At 52.4% G+C, this 19,269-nt stretch overlaps 1 protein-coding gene and 1 long non-coding RNA gene across 5 annotated transcripts in view; both read right to left on the reverse strand.

Moving 5' to 3' along the window:
• LOC118022892 overlaps positions 1 to 3,771 on the reverse strand; it is a 49,963-nt gene extending 46,192 nt beyond the window's left edge. Inside the window, exon 1 of the long non-coding RNA XR_004682589.1 lies at positions 3,505 to 3,771. This is a non-coding gene — a long non-coding RNA (uncharacterized LOC118022892). The remainder of the gene's footprint in view (positions 1 to 3,504) is intronic.
• A 4,075-nt stretch (positions 3,772 to 7,846) lies between these two features.
• On the reverse strand, positions 7,847 to 19,011 carry FXYD5 (FXYD domain containing ion transport regulator 5). 4 transcript variants are annotated; one of them, XM_035023815.1, is made up of 9 exons: positions 18,762 to 19,011; positions 17,959 to 18,019; positions 16,054 to 16,134; positions 15,268 to 15,321; positions 14,482 to 14,607; positions 11,788 to 11,883; positions 10,492 to 10,521; positions 10,336 to 10,410; positions 7,847 to 8,179 (listed from the first exon to the last, which is right to left on the reverse strand). In XM_035023815.1, exons 2-9 carry the CDS (start codon positions 18,017 to 18,019, stop codon positions 8,130 to 8,132), a joined length of 573 nt encoding a protein of 190 aa, XP_034879706.1. In that variant the 5' UTR covers positions 18,762 to 19,011; the 3' UTR covers positions 7,847 to 8,129. The 4 variants fall into 4 exon arrangements, with proteins under 4 accessions (XP_034879706.1, XP_034879704.1, XP_034879707.1 ...); XM_035023813.1 differs by lacking the exon at positions 18,762 to 19,011 and adding an exon at positions 18,543 to 18,719; XM_035023816.1 differs by lacking the exon at positions 18,762 to 19,011 and adding an exon at positions 18,343 to 18,379.
• Between the last annotated feature and the right edge of the window lie 258 nt (positions 19,012 to 19,269).

Genomic DNA, 19,269 nt, shown 5'->3' on the forward strand with positions numbered 1-19,269 from the left:
ATTGCATTTAGAGATCCCAGTTCAAGGACAGCCCTTTCCACTAGAATTTCTGACCTTCAAAGAAGAGCCACCATAGGGCTCTTCAAAGACGCTAGGACTCCTGGGCGCCTGGGTGGCTCAGTCGTTAAGCGTCTGCCTTCGGCTCAGGTCATGATCCCAGGGTCCTGGGATCGAGCCCCGCATCGGGCTCCCTGCTCAGCGGGAAGCCTGCTTCTCCCTCTCCCACTCCCCCTGCTTGTGTTCCTGCTCTCGCTGTGTCTCTCTCTGTCAAATAAATAAATAAAATCTTAAAAAAAAAAAAAAAAAAAGACGCTAGGACTCCTTCCTATGAATTTCTTTCTGACAGCCACATGACAGCTAATGACAGTGATATCATTGTGGCTCTTTAACACCCCCCCCCCTCCGCTGCGTGTGTATAAGCAAGTCTTAAATGACAAAGCCACTCAGCATTCCAATCTTTCTAAGCCTGTGTGGGTTTCTTTCCAGCTTTACCGAGGTATCATTGACAAATAAAACTTCTATATATTTAAGGTGTACAATGTGTTGTTTTGATATATGTATATATCGTGAAATAATTACCACAATCAAGCTAACATTTTTATCACCTTTGTGTGTGTGTGTGCTAAGAACACCTAAGATCGACTCTCTTGGCAAAATTCAGTATTACTGTAATAAACGCAGTATTATTAACCATGGTCACTGTGCTGTACATTAGATCTCTAGAATTTACTAGTATAATTGGAACTTTGTGCCCTTTGACCAACATCTCCCCATTTCTCCCATCCCCCAGCATCTGGCAACCACCACTCCACTCTCTGCTTTTATGAATTTGATTTTTATAGATTCCACTTACAAGTGATATGCAGTATTTATTTCTCTTGTGTCTGGCTTATTTTACTTGGCATAGTGTCCTTTAGGTCGCAAGCCTTTTGGATACCGTCCTTTATAGCAGGAATCAGCAAACTATAGCCCAGAGACCAAATCTAGTGCTGTTTTGCATGGCCTGCAGGCTAAAAATGGCTCTCACATTTTTTTTTAATTTATTTGAGAGAGAGAGAAAACACACGAGAAGGGGGAGGAGGAGAGGGAGAGGGACAAGCAGACTTGGTGCTAGACACAGCGCCCGACGCAGGGCTCGGTCCCAGGACCCTGGGATCACAACCTGAGTCAAAGGCAGACTCTTACCCCACTGAACCACCCAGGCGTCCCAGTTTTCACGTTTTTTAATTGAAATAAAATCAAAAGAAGAATAATATTGTATGACACATGCAAATGATACAAAATTCACATTTCAGTGTCCATAAATAAACATATTGGGACACAGCCATGCTCATTCCTTTACAAATTGTCTTTGGCTGCTTTTCCACTCTAAGGCCAGAGCTGAAGCTGACACTGGTCTATAAACCCTAAAACATACTATTTAGCCTTTTACAGAAAAGGTTTGCTGACTCATGGGTACAGAGGTCAGTCAAACAACCAAGCAGCAAGCCATCAGAGATATTCTTAGACCTTTACGTCCGAACATGGAAGCCAGAATCTCTGCTTAGTGGGCCAAATCAATACATTTGGCCTGATCCAACTTTATATTCTGCCACCACCTTGAATCAGCACACCAAAGACCCATTTCCATACACATTCTGCAGTTTTCTGTTGATATAAATTGGCAAATGGAAATTGGCAACTGTCCTGGTGATCTCCTCACGGGTCCTATCTTGCTCCCCGCCCTTTGGGTTCTGTTGAGACTTGAGTCTGGGTATAGGTCTTAGAGGCCAGAAAAGGTCGGAGGAGGGTGAGCAGCTCCTTGCAAGGCAGCTACCTTAGGGAAGGCCATTACAATTTCTTCAAGCAAGAGGAGACTAACCTCCCCAGGCAGGGGTGCAGGCTCACTCGATGGGCAAAGGAGACTCGGCAGCCTTGTTAGAATCTGCCCATATATCCCAAAGCCAATCCCAATTTTGGGGGCTGCTGTTTCTTTCCATTCAATGCCCTGGCATTAACAAAAGGACCCTGTGAGGTTAGAAGTTGGTTGGGAATTGTAACTCGGCCACCCACAGGAATTCACTTTGAGCGTGGTCTTCAGAACTCTTGGCCCTGTCTCTGTGGGAAATAAGAGTTTCTCTCTTTGCAGTCACAGAAACATTCAAGTCCCTCGGACAGCACTTGAGCTGTGGGGATATAAAGCTCTGAGGTCACCATTTTCTTTCCCCACGTTTTCCAGCACGGTTAGAGGCAACCAGCCAACTCATTACGCACCTTATTTTTACTAAAACATCCTATGGAAGCAAATACTTGGTTCCCCCAGAGCCTTGCCTCCCGATACAGGCAGTTACTGGTACTGATCTGAGTGACTGCTTGCCATTTCGTGCCATGGACTATCAGTGTCCCCTTTACCCCTGAAAACAGGGTCATTGACGGCTTTAAATCTAATTAGATCAGAGAACCAATTGCCTGTCACCTTGGTGGTACAATGTCCCACGGAAGCCAGGGCCCCCATCGCAGGGCTAGGCACGCAGTGGTGCAGGAGTTGGAGGAGCTGAAAGAGGGGGGTTGGAACACATACACGCCCAGCTGCTGCCTTCTACCAAAGAGATGAGTCGCAGATAAGCGACCGCTAGTGTAAGCCATGAAATGGTTGCTGTTCCAACCTCGACCCCGCAAATCCCCCACGAGAACATCTCTTGCGGCCCACCCTAACCAGAAGCGTACAGGGAGGGGAATGCTGGGAAATGTCATTTAACCTGGCCCAGTGGACCACATCGCAGAGCCACCTCACGGGGTGTTTTCAAAGGCCGCTTAATCTCCCCACCAGCAGGAGCTCACCGACTCACCAACCTCCCTAAAAGCAACACCTCACTGAAGCATTGGAAGTCCCTCCCAACAGCCCCCAAAAAAGCGTGAGTCTCATGTGAAGAAAGCAGATTCCTTCCAGTTAGTGTGATTTGGCCTTAATTCTTCCAGAACAAGAATCTTGTCAGTATTGTACTCGGGAGGCTGGCTGCATTCTGAGAGCAATTCCATTAGGTCTTGGCAACCCGTCTCTCCCCTGATGTAAGAGCGGAGGAGGAGGCTGCAGTTAAGACACCACAACAGAAAAAGGGGTCTTGTGCCAGAAGGGGTTGGGGCAGCAGATGGACAGCCTTTGGAGAGCATTGGGGGCACAGCTGGAAAGATTTCTGGACGTCTTTTCCAAGTCTGAGATTCAGTGTTCTGTCCCCTGGAGGTCTCCACAGACTCCAGTCTTAAGAATTACCTTTTCCTTTCATATTTGAATAAAAATATCTTGAGTCCCCATCCTTAACTTGGGAGAAGCTCAACATTCTCCCCACCATATCAACACATTCCTTGCGGCTGTTGTTTTCCATGATGGTATTCAGGGTGTCATGGACTCAGCTAAAAGACTACATTTCCCAATTTCTTTTTGCAGATAGAGGTGGCCAATCGGAAGTAAGTAGAAGTCTTTGGGAAGGGATCCTGAGATCCCCTTTTTGAAAGAATGAAACTCACCTAGTGGTGCCTTCTCCCCTCCACACCTTTTTCTTTTCTTCTTACTTTTTTCCTCTGGAACATGACATGATGGCAGAGGCTCCTGCAGCCATTTTGTGATCTTGAGGATTAGAGCCACATGCTAAGGATGGCAGAGCAGTAAGTCAGTGCTACTCCCTTATGACACCAAGGAACCCTTCTCCAGCCTCGGACTATACACTTCATAGGTCTGTGAGGAGAAATAAATCACCTTGTTGAAGCCACTGTTGTTTCTGGCTTATGTCTCTTGACACCGAATACAGTTTCTGCTTCCAGAATTCTTGGTATGTGAGGCAATTACTTTCCTCTGTGGCAATACCCAGTTCCCTCGCAATAAGAAGATCGTAGTTTCCTGCCCTCTTGAACTCAAACGTGGCTGTGTGATTTGCTCTGGCCGATGCAATCTGAGCAGGAATGATGTGTGTGTCCCTTCTGGCAGAGGCTACAAGAGCCAGCGTGTGTCTCACCTTCTTCTCTCTTCTTTCTGTCACTGATGACCGGGGACGTTTCTGATGGTGGCTTCTCCATCATCAGCTTAGGGCACATCATCACTCCCAGCTGATCCATGGTGAGCATGAGGTGTGAGTGCAAACACACCTTTGCCATTGTAAGCCACTGAGATTTTGAGATTATTCCTGTTGATTTCCAGCAAAAATGGGTTGGCCTGATTTAGGGAATGAAGAGCTGACAAGCTTTCTGGAAAGGCTGGTGGAGTGGGCTCAGGGCTAAGACTTTGCAAATGATTCCCAAAACCTGACTCTAAGGAAAAATTTGCCTCCACTCCTGTGTGCTGCTTGTTTAAGCTCATACCATCACCACACCAAGCAATTCTCTGTCACCCCAGCACGGTGTCCTACAATTCAGTTCAATTCTGCCACAAACCAGAGTGAACGCAGACCCCAGAGGCGAAGGGCTCGGTCCCATGAAACTGCCCCTCCCCTACTTCTGACGCCAATGGCTGGTAAGTCCCAGGTTACCCACAACTTCTGTCAAATGTGACTACAAATTGGGGCTTCCCATGATTCCCTCACCTTGGATTTGATTCTTTACCAGAACGCTCGTAGAACTCAGGGAAACACTTATGTTTACCAGTTTATTATATCATGGAGGCTATGATGAAGGCTACAGATGGACAACCAGGTCAAGAACTACACAGGGCGAGGTCTGGGAGAATCCTGAGCATGGGAGTTTCCACCCCCCTGCCAGCACGTGGCTATGTTCACCAAGCAGGTTGCTCTCTGACCCCTGTAATTTGGGGATTTTTATGGAGGCTTCATCATGGAGGCATGATTGACCATTAACTCAACTTCCAGCCCCTCTCCCTCCTCCAGAGGACGGGGGTGGGACTGGAAGTTTCAAGCTTCTGATCATAACTTGGTCTTTCTGGTGATCAGAGCCATCTAGAAGCTTACCATCCCTTGCCTCATCAGAACAAAAGATGCTCCTATCACCCAGGAAATTCCTGGGGTTTTAGGAGCTCTGTGCCAGGAACTGGGAGCAAAACCCAATATACATATTTCCTATACTTTCACAATAACTGAACCAACCCCCTTAGGGAGCTTCTCCTTCCACCTCAGCTGTGAGCCCCCCACCCCCACCCCGTCCATGGCACCTTCGGAATCCTGATCCAGGGCCCAGAAGTCATCACCACCCCAGACGCAACTGTCTTTTTGTTTTCAGGGTTTTTTTTTTTTAAGATTTTATTTATTTATTCGTGAGAGACAGAGAGAGAGACAGAGGCAGGGGGAGAAGCAGGCTCCCCACGGAGCAGGGAGCCCGATGCGGGACTCGATCCCAGGACCCTGGGATCACGACCCGAGCTGAAGGCAGACGCTTAACCGACTGAGCCACCCAGGCGCCCCTTATTTTCAGTTTTGTTGTGCTTGGGCTTGAGGTATAACTCACGTGTAATAAAGCACAGGAAACTAAGTGTACAACTCAGCCAGTTCTGGCCGATTAAGACATTCACGTAAGCTGTGCTACCATCATGACACAGAATGTTCCAGTCCTTCCAGAAAGTTCCCTCACGCCTCTCCTCAGTCGACGCCCCGCCCCCATAGGAGGGGCACCACAATAGTGGTAAAAGCAACTATTATCCTGACTTGAATCGCCATCACTTCGTCTTGCTTGCTCCGGAACTTCACGTAAGTGGTAGTAGACGGTCTGGGCACTTTGGTATCTGGCTCCTTTCACTCAGGCTAAGGCTTTTGCGATTCCTCCATGTTGCCGCATAGTTTCTCCCGTTTAGTGTTGAGCGGTATCCCCTCACAACGCATGCCATGGTTTCTATCCACTCACGTGTGTGTGTGTGTGTGTGTGTGTAATATATATATGAATGAATGACATTCCCTCCTGATGGGTTAGGCACCTGATTAGCAGATGGTAGATGCCAATCAAAAATATTTTTAGAATATAAATACTGGATATATACAATATATATGTATATATTCCACACTATACATTTCACACATATAACATCCATGTATTATACACGTCTGTGCATATACGTAAGACATATCACACATGCACATATGCTATATATCACATGTAATGTTTGTTTTCAATGGATTTATCCTATTTATTTATTTATTTATTAAAGATTATTTATTTATTTATTTGACAGAGAGAGACACAGTGAGAGAGGGAACACAAGCAGGGGGAGTGGAGAGGGAGAAGCAGGCTTCCCGCTGAGCAGGGAGCCCGACGCGGGGCTCGATCCCAGGACCCTGGGATCATGACCTGAGCCGAAGGCAGATGCTTAATGACTGAGCCACCAGGCGCCCCTGAAATACTCTTTATAAAGTAAAACTTCTCATCAACTGTTTGGTTACCCTGAAAGATAGTCTGTCTAGGAAAGAATATTTGAATAATGAGTTGGTTTCTTTTTTTTTTTTTTTTAAAGATTTTATTTATTCATAAGAGACAGAGAGAGAGAGAGGCAGAGGGGGAAGCAGGCTCCCCGCTGAGCAGGGAGCCCGATGTGGGACTTGATCCCAGGACCCCGGGATCATGACCTGAGCCGAAGGCAGACGCTTAACGACTGAGCCACCCAGGCACCCCTATCCTATTTATTTTTTATTTGAGAGAGAGAGAGTGAGCTCAAGCGGGGGGAGGAGCAGAGAGGGAGGAAGAGGGAGGAGGAAAGAACCTCAAGCAGACTCTGCGCTGAGCACGGAGCCCGACACGGGGCTGGATCTCATGACCCTGAGATCACGACCTGAGCTGAAACCAAGAGTCGGACGCTTAACCAACTGAGCCACCCAGGCGCCCCTCACTGGATTTATCCTGATGGCTACTTTCTACTTACATGAAGCAGTACTGGTTTTCCATCTATGATTGTTTGTTTTAAAATAAATGTATTATGTTAAAAAAGGAGGTGATCTCTTGAAAAAGTGAATAGTAAATAATACGGGTGGGATGAAAATGTGGCAACAAGTGAGAAGAGTATATAAAGAATCAGATTATTTGGGATATACTCTGGTATTTTTCTTTTCTATTTTATTACTTCTTTTTTATGCTACTCAGAGCCCATGAAACTGATTTCATAACCCACGACTAGGCTCTGACCCAAGGTCTGTGAACTCTTGTTATGCAAGCCCATGTGAACAGGACCTTGTCTCTGTGTTTTGTCATGATGGCCCTTACGCTGGGGGAGCGGCCTCTGCCCCCGGCCGCGCGCTTCAGAGGACCTACTCTGGCCTTACCCGGTGGAGCCCCTCTCCGGGGCCTTCAGGACATGCCCACCAGAGCCTGTGCCCCTTCTGGACTCTGCTCTGGATCCCTGGGACCCTGGAATTCCCCGCCCGAATGGCTCTGGGGCCCCCTCCCAGGGCCTGCGTGGCCTTCTTGGTGGGCATTCCCCTCCACAGAGAGGTGGCCCAGAGGCAGTCTTTTGTGGCAGGGGGTGTGGGTGGAGTTTGGATGGGCAGGCTGGGGTGTCCACACTCATGTGTGGGGCCCCTCACAGTGACGGGAGGATCTGGAGTGTAAAGAAAAGTAGGCCCCCGTGGGTCCGGGACCTCCATTTGCGCTTGGCCGGTTACCAATACTACCTACCAAGGTGAGGGGTGAGCTCACGTGGGACACCAGGCCAGGGGTCTCACACTGCCGGGGGCCGAATCCAGCGCGGACGCTCCCACGGGCCAGGGTCCCCCGTGGCCTGCCCTCCTGTCCCTCTTGCCTCACACCAGCCAGGCCATGTTCTCTGGATTCCCTGCCTTGGCTTTTGAGTCTGTGACCCTCTCCCTTCAGTCCTCAGGGGACCCGTCCTCAGTCCCAGCCCCTTTCTTCCACTCCCCAGTCGTGAATGATCAGAGACCATGGGCAAGGACCACAGTGTTTACTTTTCGTCTGAACAGAATGGGTGGCTTGGGGGGCAGTGCCCAGGGAGCCAGGCGGCCCTCTGGGTGGGTAGGGTGGGGAGGGTAGGGGCCTTGGGCCGTGAGCCCCGGCTCTGGCTCCATCCGGGTCTTCCCTCTCAGGCTGGGCTTTACTGACTATTCTGTAGGCTCCGCGAGGGGAGGGAGGTGGCTGGGCATGGTGAGCTGGTAGGGACTCAGTCTTGGGGTGCCCATCGATTGGGTTGCCGGCCCCTACTTCCGATGGTCTCACCTGTTACGATTCCGGCATAATTGGGGTAACCGCCTACACTTGCCACCTGTGGGTGAAGGAAAACGTTGGGTCATGAGTTGGAACAACATTGATTACTGCATGTGCTCTGGGTGCTGGGGGACAAGGCCCACCAGCCCTGCCCTTCAGGAAGCTCCAGGGCAACCCCAAGCCAGAGATGAGAAGCACATGGGAGAAGAGCTAGTGTGACGTCCCTCAAGCCTCTCACGCACAGAGAGGAGCTTGAAAACCCATCCGAGCTTGTGTGTGATTCGTTCATTCAGCAAATATTTACTGAGCACCTACTATGTGCCAGGCTCTGACCTCGGCACTGGGAGCACAGCCGGGGACAGGAATGAATAAAATCCCTGCCCTGGTAGAGCTGACTTTCTAGTCGGGGAGACTGACAATGAGCAGAATGACTGGGTCAAGTGTAGGAACAGTGATATCAGATGGTGATGCGTGCTCAGAAGAAAACTAAAGCCAGGAGGGAGGCAGGGAGGCCCAGGGGCTGGGGGCATCCACACGGCGATGACTAGAAGGGCCTCATTGGAAGAGGTGAGGGGGGAGCCACGTGGACATCTAGAGGAAGGGTGTTCCAGACAGAGGGAATGGCCAGTGCAAAGGCCCCGGGGTAGGAGGAGACAGGTAGGCTTAATGGACAACAGGGGGGTCAGGGGGCCTGACCGAAGGGAATGGGGGGGTGGGATTTCAGAAGACAAATGTCCTGGCTGCCACTCTTGCCTCCTCTCCTCTTTCTAGTCCCCACCGGGCTCACACGGCTCCAGCCACCCTAGCCTCTTCCTGTGGTTATTGCAACACGCTCAGCTCATTCCTGCCTCTGGGGCTTTGTACTTGCTGCTCCCTTTACCTGTTTTTTAAATCGTCTTTCTCATCATCAAGCATCAGGCCTGATTTTATCTCTTTAGAGGGAGTGTCTCTCCCCATCCCTCTTGGCTTATTATTCTGCTTTCTTTTTCTTGTGGCAATTACCTCTCTCAGTCTCCACTCTGCTCATTAACGCACTTACCTGTTTACTGTCATCCCCCCCCTCCCCACACTGGATGTGAGCTCTCCAAGGGCGGGGACCAGGGCACAGGGTGGGCACAGAGTAGGTGCCCACAAATGACTCTCGCCGGAACAATTGATGGCCCGGGAGCTAACTTTCAGGCTCTGCCCTCACACAGACCTGGGTCCAGTCCTTCCCTGATTTTTAGGTGCTGTGTGACCTTGGGCAAACCCCTCAGTTCTCTGAGCCTCACTTTTCCTACGGCGGGGGGAGGGGGTGCGGACAGGGCCCCAGCGCAAGGTCAGGAGCAATAAACAACAGAAGCAATGTTCCTCGAGCCCTGGATTCGGTGTGGGGCAGGAGGCACTAGCGATCTCTCCTCACCGCTCTTAGTGTTCTGCCTCCCACCTTAGACCAAAGAAAAGATGTGGCTGTGTGTGTTTTCCTGATGGGGAAGTTGGGCAAGAGAGGGAATAAAACCTGGTGTAAGCTATATGGTTTCACTGAGAGCTTGCAAACTGGTGGCCTGTGTGTTTTAGTTCACCTGCAGCATTTAAAAAACTGAAAAATTTGTTTTTCTGCTCGTTATTCTCTCTTTGCCCCCATTCCCCGTACAACGTTGAGCTCTGTGCAATGCTGCCCGCCCCACCCCCCCCACCCCCGCCGCCGCAAGAGACTGCATCCCCTGGTCCCTCGCCTTCTAACTGGCAGGGAGGCCGTGGCCAGAGAGAGAGGATTAGGTATCTGATCCCCTCTACCCCTGCTCCCTCCTGGTGGGCTTACTGGGGGGCAGGGGCTGGAAACCTCTCCCTGGAGCCAAAGCTCAAGCCGGTGGCCCCCGCCTACAGTTCTGTCTCCCACCAGCCCCTGGCCGTGACCACTCCCTCCTGTCACCCCCTCCAAGCTTTGGGGACACGGTTCCCCGTTGCTGTGCCATCCTGCTGTGACCAGAAGAACCACCCAGCTGAGCCCAGCCTACATTTCCAAAGGGCACAATTGAGCCCTAGGTAAATGGTGATCACTGTAAGCCGCTGACTTCCGGCGTGGTTTATATGGACCGGTAGCTAATATGCTTCATTTAAAACAACTCTGCCTGGGCGGGGGGGGGGGCTTCAAGAACTGATCCCGTGAGTCAAAGTACAAGCCAAGGGGACCTCCCTCCCAGGCTTGGTGCCTCCCCCAGCTCCGATTCTCACTCGTGAGGATGACAATGCCTGTGATGAACAGCACAGCTGCGACCAGCAGCCCCCGCTTCCGGAGAGTGTGCTCGTCTGCAGAGAGAAAAGCGACAGAGTGTAGCAAGGGTTGCCTCTTTCCCTCCCTCTTCCCACATCCTCCCATGGGTAACTTACCGTAGGAGAAGGGGTTTTCCTCACTGGAACCTGGGGGGGGGGGGGACAGACAGGAAGCAAGTCAGAGTTCAGCCAAAACTGTGGAGTGAAGTAGTGAATGGCGGAGTCAGGGAGGGAGGGACTTGGGTCTCTGCCTTGGGACACTTAGGACCAAAGCCTCATATGACACCATGTGGCTCCCACCACCTCTCTACCTCAGCTCCCCACTGCCCTGCTCACCAGATGCTCCAGCCCTGCCGGCCGCCCTGCTGGTGGCCATACCAGGCCCCTCTCACCTCAGGGCCTCTGCCTGGAACACCCCTGCCCAGACATCCACACGATTCCCCCTCAGCTCCTTCTCAGGGAGGTCTCCTTGGCCCTTTATGGAAAATACTCTCCAGTCACCTCTGCCCCTAATGCTGCTTTATTTCTCTCTTTTTTTTTTAAAGATTTTATTTATTTATTTGAGACAGAGAGAATGAGAGAGACAGAGAGCACATGAGAGGGGGGAGGGTCAGAGGGAGAAGCAGGCTCCTCCGAGCAGGGAGCCCGATGCGGGACTCGATCCCGGGACTCCAGGATCATGACCTGAGCCGAAGGCAGTCGCCCAACCGACTGAGCCACCCAGGCACCCGCTGCTTTATTTCTCTTGATAGCAGCTTTAAACCACCTGATACATAATTCTTATAATTATTATTTATTATCTCTATCCCCCACTAGAATGTCTGCTCCACGAGAGAAGAGATTTTCGTCCGCCTTGTTCACTGCTATATCTCTGGCACCTAGAACACAGTAGGTGCTCGTGAATATGTTTTGAATGAAGGAAGGAAGGAACTCTCTACGTGACCTGTGGGCATATCATTTCCACCAGTTCAGTGGAGTTCACTGGGCGGGAAGTGGACGATAAGACCACAAGGGGACAGATCAAGGTGTCCCGCAGACAGAGCTCCCTGCTCACCCCAAAACTGATCTCAGATGCGTGAGTAAGGCAGCTGAGACCAGAAGAACCACTCAGCTGAGCCCAGACAAAAACTTCCAGATTGCAGCCTTGGGTGTTAAATAAATGGTTGTCATTTTAAGCCACTGAGCATCAGGGTGGTTTGCACGCTGCAATCATCCATGGATTCATTTGTCTATCCAGACATTTATTGGGTGTCTACCTTATACCCCCCACCGCCGTCTTCCAGCCTTGAACTCACGTATCCACCCACCACATGTTTACAGAGGACTATTTCATGCTGGGCAAGGTTCCAGGTGCTAGAAATACAGAGTGAAGAGGAAATAGCCAGTTTCCAGTCTGGGAAGGGAGTTACTGACCAGTCGGCCCGAGGACAGGGTCCGGCCTGACGCCTTTGCCTGGAGCCTGCTTCTTGGAGAGCGTGGTGCCTTTAGTGGGTTTGGCAGAGGGCGTGGCTAGAAGGTGGCAGAGGGAGGAAGTGAGTCGTGGAGGAGACAAGGGATGACCACATCTCGGAATGTCTGTACCCGGGGGACACTCTCCACATCGACACACTCAGTGGGCAGGCACAGCAAGCCCCCCACTCCTACCCCGGGGACAGCAAGGAATGGCAGGTATGGAAATACTGAACGAGTCTGCACCCCCAGGTTAAGACCAACTGTCCCAGCCCCCCTCCCGCTCCCCCAGAACCTCCTGGGCTGCCTCGTAATCAGGGAAGCAACGGATAGTATCCTTCTGAGCCAGGCAGGGGCGCCTCCAGAACACGGGCCCAGCACCAGGATTGAGAGAGAGTGAGAGCACGAGCAGGGCAGAGGGAGAGAGAGAAGCAGGGAGCCCGCCCGACGCGGGGCTCGATCTCAGGACTCTGGGATCATGACCTGGGCCAAAGGCAGCCGCTTAGCAGACTGAGCCACCCAGGCGCCCCAGCACCTCACTTCTTAAGTATCAACCGACAGGCAAGGATCACGAAATGTTCGGGAAAGCCTTGGCCAAGGGAAGGCTCAATCCAGACCAGCAGCAAGGACAGACATGCGGAGACCACAGAGAATGTAAAGGACAGCCTCGGTGCTGTGTAGTGCTCAGGCACGCTGGTGCTAGAGAGCCTGGGCTCAGATTCTGGTTCTGCCGCTTTGGGCTGTGTGGCCTAAGGCCGGCAGAGTAACCTCTCTGGGCCCCGGTTGCCTTCCTGTAAAATGAGGTTTCAACAGTTCCTACCAGGCAGAGTGGCTGTGAGCAGTGAATGAGTGAAGGCGGGAAAGCTTAGCACAGGGCCCGGCAGGGAGCAAACTCTCTGCAGATGTTGGCTGTCGCTGTTACCCCATAGCTGTAGCTGGCTCTCACCCCTCCCTCCTGGGAACAGCTGCCCCTTTCTTTGGGGGGCCTGCTCCCGCTTTCCCCCGTCCATCTGGTTCTATTGCAATGCGGGCCACAAGGGGGAGCATGTGACCCAGGCTCCTTCTTCCCTGGGACCTTCCACATTCCAAGTAGACGTTCGGAGGGGCAGCTAGGTGAAGTCTGGGAGCTCTGAGCTTGCAGATGACAGGAACCATTTCTTCACCAGGCGGAAGACAAGATCCAGCACAAGAGAAACAAAGATGAAGGAGGGAGAGAGGCGCTGGGGGCGTTCGTGCTCAGGCTCTGAGTGAGCCGGAGGCTTAGAGGTGTCTTTTACCTCTTGGCTCCATGACCCCCTCAGCCCGGCTGAATTTCTGTCCCATATAATCAGGAACATGATATCATAACACAGAGTAATTCGGGTCAACACGGACTCACAGCAAGTGAATCTGGAGATGTGAGAATGTTTTCTCAATTGAAAAGTGTGGACACAGTCACTATACCCCCCCACCTCCCCTTTTGTGGAAAATAGAAAAATTCTCTTCTCCAAGACACTTTATTTCCATCGGTGGTAAAATTGTTCTAATAGACAGGCTCTGTCAGAATTAGATGCTTTACTGCCATCACTGGAAAACTGTAACGATTATAAAATCCACCAGGGGAATGACATGGTCTTAGAGGTGACGCTCTCGTGCAGTGCCCAGTCTGCACCACTGTGTATGCATGTCAGCCTGGGAATGGCTCAAGCTACAGTATTTTCCAGTAGGGGCTGCTCCTCAAATATGGGTCAGATAGGCATTGGAGCCCACCTGCTGCCTTCACCTCGGCTCAGCTGCCTTTACCATGCCTCTGAAATGTTAATTACTCACTGGTCCTGAGGGGAACTACCTCTTCCCTGACTCTGGCCTATGCAGTTCAGACAGGGCTGACCCTGCTCCGCAGCCCCAGAGTGGGCACAAGACTCAGGCCTAAGCAGTCAGAGCAATCCATTTCCCTGGCTCCCTTTGGCCAGACATGGGTATGTGATCCCAGCTGGGCCAGTGAGAGTCAATTCTATGCCTTGGGCTAGATATGAGAAAGAGATGAGCTCTATCTGCTGGGTTTGTGACCTAAATAGAACTATGGGACTATCTTTGCCACCAAGAGAGGAAAAGCCACTTGAGAACTTGAGAACATAGACAACAGAGCTGAGAGAGAGCAAGTCAGTTATGATGACAGTGCTTGAGCACCTTGATCCAGCTGTTCCTGAAATCCCGTATCTGGACTTTACAGAACACATATAGCCAATAAATCTATTTTATTTTTAGTTGCATTTGCAGTATTTTGCAACTGAAAAACTCCTGCTCTAACATGAAGAGGTACACAAAGGAAACACCTACACCCACATTTCCAGGTACCAGCCCTATAAAGGAACCTGAACAAAAGAGAGTCCCACGTCCATCAGGTTTGGAAAATGAGGCATACTAGGAGCTCCTGTAGGGGATGCTTACTGCAAATGAGCGTTAATAAGACTCCAAGAAGTCCCACCAAAAAGAAATGTGTTTAACTTTAACTCAGAGTTTCCCAAATACCTTTGACCGCAAATCAAAACAGAGTTTTTTGAAAATGTATTAACAATTCCCCAAACGGGTGCTCTGAGAAACGTACTTGGGGAACTGCTGACCCAGATAGAGAATTAAACAAAATTTGTATGTTGCCCTTCTAGTCCCAGGCCCTACCTTCTGGGCCGCTCTTGACGGTCTTCGGATCTGTTGCTAGAAGCACATGCATTCCCGTTGGTTGCGGGGACTGGGTCTCCTCCATTTTTGGGGTCTGGATCTCCTTCTTCTGCTCCTGTGTTGTTCCTACTCAGGTCAGATGAGCGAAGGAAAAGGGAACAACGAGTGAATCGCATCCCTGGGGGGCTACTCCCCATCCAGCGCCAGCAGTGGGCACCTCTCAGAGACAGGGGGAGAGAAGAGAATGGGGATCGACCAAGGGATTTCATCTCGCCTGTGATATTTGCATGACTTCCAAGCAGAATATGTGCATGTATTATGGTATCACTAAATATTCATGGAGAAAATCGGGGAGCACGTTTTGAATTATCTTATACTCCAAGAAACAGTTCAAAACTGGTTTGAAAACTCAAAAACGGCAAAAGATACTGAGATTAAAGGAAGGAAGGAGTGGCCTTGGCACATGGGGAGTTGCTGGGGTGTTTGCAAAGGTCTAGTCCTTGAGCTGGGTGCCGGTTACGCAGGGGTTCAATTTAGAGTAATATGCTTTAGTTCTACGTTTATGGGCTCTGTACGTTTCGATATGCATATTATTTTTCATGATTTCAAAAGATTTGTTTCTAAAGAAGTGGAGGTGGGTGGCTGGCTGCCCCACCACAAAGTAAGCCAGAGGATTCAGAGCTGGGGGACTGAAATGAGTAAGCAAGGACCCGGAGTGTCAGAGGAAGAGAGGGAGCGTGTCTGTCCCAGGCCCACGCTCCCGCCCCCTCCCCCTGCCTCACTCACCACCAGTCTGCAGGGTTGTCTGAGCAGTGGGCTGGGGTTCTGGGTAGACTGCGTCTGGAGTCCGGAAACAGGGAGAGAAGAGAGAGAAGATGTGGAGAAGGTCCATAGGTGGAGGAACGGGGTGGTGGGGGGTGGATTTCCATAGCAACTCAATTTTGATATCATTGAAATGACTTAATTAACCAAGTCACTTGCTAACGGCCCAACTGCCATGCCTGCACCTCTCCTCCCACAGATGCGCATCCCCCTACTCAGAATCCATCCACCTCTGGTAAGAGCCCCTGGAACTTTATGAACTACCCTTCCCTGAGTCTGGGTCCACTTCATTCAGTGAGGCTGGCACCAGTCTTGTTGGAGGTTGAACCTGAGACTGGGGTCTGGCCAATCAGCTTTGGCCTGTGGCCACAATGATCAGCTCACTGTTGGACTTGCTACCTGAGACTGGTCGGGGACGCTCAGTCGTGGGACTTTTGCTAGATTGGGGAAGGGGAAATCTGCTTTCCTCTGGCTTCTTAGGAGGGAGGATGGAAGCCTCAGGTCTCTAGGGGCCATCTTGGCCCCATAAAAGGAGAGTCTAGTCAACACAAGAAAGATAGAACCGAGAGATCAAGACAGGTTCCTGATAGCATCATTTGAGCACCTAGACCGAGCCGTGCCTGAAGGCCTATCACCAGACTTTCTGATTGCACAAACCCAAAATTCCTGAGTGGTCCGAGCTTGAGATTTTTTGTGGCTGTTGTTATTTGCAGTGACAGGATCTTGACAGATCCATCCCTCTTTCCTCACCTGGGGCTGGCGTCAGGGCATGAACATTCACCCTGGCTGGGTCTGCTGGAGAAACGGATGTGGCCTCCTTCAATATATGTCCTGGGAAATCAAGGGCGAGGAGTCAGAGAGGAGCCTCTGGTCCCCCTTCTCTCACCAAAACCCCACCTTGCCCTCCTCTTTGAAGCTGTGGGTGGTAGCTCAGGACATGCTGGTGGAGCCGCAGACAGACAGACACTTGATTGGGGGTATCCGTCCATGGTCCTGGAAGTGTTTTAAGAAACGCTGAGGCCCAGCACCCTTCCTCCAGCCCCTCTCCCTGCCCATCCTTGTGGGATGGAAGAGGGGATTTAGCCTAGTGAACCCACGTCCTAAAGTCAGCCGGGGCTGTGGTCTCAAATTCTGCTTCCAGCAACTTCCTCGCTATGTGACCTGGAGCGGGTGAAGTCTGAGCCTCAGCTGTCTCATCTGCAAAGTGGGGATACTAACTGAATCTGCTTCTCAGGGCTATGGAGAGGGCGAAAGGACACGACAGAGGAAAGGGTCTCCCCTACTCCCTGATACGCAGTCAGGGCTGGATACAATTTGCTCCCGCCCCGGCCCAGCCTCATCGGCTCTGCCCTGGACACCCCTCCCTGGGCTCCCTGCCTTCATCCCTGTCCTCTGCTCCCCACCTGCAGCCAGGGGGAGCCTGTGAACCCCTGAGTCAGGTCAAGGCCCTGCTGGTTGGTGCAGGGCCCCCTCCTTGCTCCTAATACAAGCCAAAGTACTCATGGGGCCTCCCCCCTCCCCCCTCCCCCTGGTTTCCTGTCACGCCTCTTACCTCTCCTCTTCCCACCCTGCCCTTGTTCACCCCAGCCCAGCCACCTGGCCTCCCTGCTCTTCCTCATACTCACTGGACAGCACTTATCCCCCAGATGCCTGCTGGGCTCATTCCCTCATCTCCTTCGAGTGTCTGCCCAAATGTCACCTTCTGGTGAGGTCTTCCCTGGCCACCCCATCTAAACAATCCTCATTACTCTGCTCTGTTTCTCTCCATAGCACTTACCGCCTTCTAGCGTACCATATAATTCACTGATGGATTGTTTATTGCCTGTCTTTCCCAACTAGAATGTGAGCTCCTGTTTTATGTGTTGCTGTTTCCCCAGTGCATAGAATAAGATCTGGCACATAGTAGCTGCTCAATGAATACTTGGTGAATGATTGAAAGAATATGTGAAAACCATTTTATCAAAGACAAATGGGGCAGCTTCAGTGGAGGTTATGTCCTGGGTTCTGAGGGCAAGAAAGATGGTCATATCCCAGCCTCACTACTCACTAGCCTCTGGCACAGGGCACTTCCTTTGCTGAGCCTCAGTATCCTCATCCATAAAACGGACATGACCGTATGTATAACAGAGTAGAGCGTAAGTCGAAATGAGTTCACATATGCACCACCTGCCATGTAGAAAGCACCTGCAAATGCCCACCATGGGCACTGCCTTCAGGAAACCCTTCCCAGGCAGGGGTGAGACACCTCCAAATCTTGGACTGGCCCCAGGTCACCCCCTCTGCCTAATCGTGTATCACCCGGGTATCCAGGGAGCTGCTTTGCTGGGAGCCTAGGGTTCCTGGCTGCTCAGTAGAAAATTGACACCAATCTCCCCGCCAAATCAAACTCAGTGAGTTCTTCTTGGACGTGAAATGGAGGATGCTCAGCAGGACAGGCTCTGGCCAGACTCACTGGAAGCGGCCACCCAGGTGCGAGGTGTTCCAAAGAGGGTGTAACCCTGGCCCCCTCATCAAGACCCCACTTCCTGGTGCTGGCTCAGTAGGAGGGTGAAGACACAGGGCAGGGCACCCCAATCCATGGGTGCCCACCCACGCCACCAGTACACTCCAGGTGGGACACTCTGGGGCAGAGTGGGGACAAGGGCCCGGCCTTACCTCTGGTGGGGAGAATCAGGCCAACGATGGTGAGGAGACACAGGCGACCAGAGGGCGACATCTATGGGGTGAACAGAAGCTGGGATCAGCCATGTCGTCACTGAGGCAGGCCCCGGGCAGCACCCCCCCACACCGGCGCCCCGTGGGGATCTTGCAGCCCCTTCTTTACCCAGAGCAAGCACCTCTGACTTCAAGGACCCCCTGCCTGGGCTGACAGCTGGTTTCCAGGGCAGAGGGAGGGTTCTAGAAGTGGAGGGGGATCCCCGGCAACCACCCCCTTCTTCCATATGCAGGCCCCCAAAGAAAACAAGAAGCATCAGACCAAATGGGGCTTCCAGCAGCAGCCACTGCACAGGGACACCCCTGGAGCTGAGAAGAACTTACCCCACCAAGACTGACCCTACAGGGCACAGGAGTAGATCAGGGGCCCTGGTGCCTCCCTCCGGGGCTGTCCCCAGAGGCGAGGAGTCAGCAAGGAGGAGAAAGAGGAAGAATGAGTAATGTACTCCCGATCTCAGAGGAAAAAGTGAGCTGGTGTTAGGGGCCTCACCGCCTCAGGGACAATAGAGCAGGATGCTGGGCACCTCTAGGACACCCGGCCCGAAAGCGATGGCGGAGAGCCGGGGAGACTGAGGCAGGAGGAAGAGGCGCCCGCAGCCCACCGCAGTGCCCAAGAGCAGGCGCGGAGACGTGAGCATGAGTGGGGGGCCGAGAGGCACCGAAAAGAGCAGTCCTCCAGGCACCTGAGCCCGGCCCCTGGGCAGAGGGGAGGCGGGCGCCGGCGGATCGCAGGCGAGACTTACGTCAGAGCCGGGGGGTCCCAAGCCCGCAGCCTCGTGGACAGAGGGCAGCGGCGGCGGCTGCGTCCCGGCGGAGGGTGTGGCCAGGGGAGAGCTGGCGGGCGGGGACCGAGACGGGCTCAGTCATTTCCTCTCGGGTTTCCTGGCTTCAGAGCCCGCGGTGGGAGCAGGAGGGGGAGACGCTGAGGGCGATGGGGGGCAGGGGTGAGAGGCCGGTTAGTGGCCTCCACCCACCGGCTGGGGGAGCGAGGCGGGGGGAGAGCGCCCGCAGGTCTTGGTGGGTGGGGCTCCTTTGGGGAAGCAGGGGAGCGGGGGCGGGGTGTCTACTCTGGGGTCGCGGGAGGGGGGAGCAGCGGGGAAGGGGCGGGAAGGGGCGAGCGGGGGGGGGGGGGGGGGGGGGGGGGGGGGATCGCGGGGGCGCTGGGGGAGGGGAGGAAGAAGGAGGGGGCAAGTCTGGGGATGGGAGAGAGCTCCCCCAAGGTTCGGTTTTGCCCTCTCCCCCGTTTTGTCC

The sequence above is a fragment of the Mirounga leonina genome, unplaced genomic scaffold (genome assembly GCF_011800145.1).
Source record: "Mirounga leonina isolate KUSES-001 unplaced genomic scaffold, KU_Mleo_1.0 Mir_177, whole genome shotgun sequence".
NCBI classification, from domain to species: Eukaryota; Metazoa; Chordata; class Mammalia; order Carnivora; family Phocidae; genus Mirounga; species Mirounga leonina.

Bases quoted from the DNA above. Each gene is read 5' to 3' on its own strand.
- FXYD5 (XM_035023813.1), bottom strand. From the start codon at position 18,656: ATGCTCACGTCTCCGCGCCTGCTCTTGGGCACTGCGGTGGGCTGCGGG. The intron at 16,135-17,958 runs GTAAGGCCGGGC...TTGATTTCCCAG, and splicing joins CCTGATTCTCCCCACCAGAG to GACATATATTGAAGGAGGCC. The intron at 10,522-11,787 runs GTCAGTAACTCC...CCCCCCCCCCAG, and splicing joins CCCTGTCCTCGGGCCGACTG to GTTCCAGTGAGGAAAACCCC.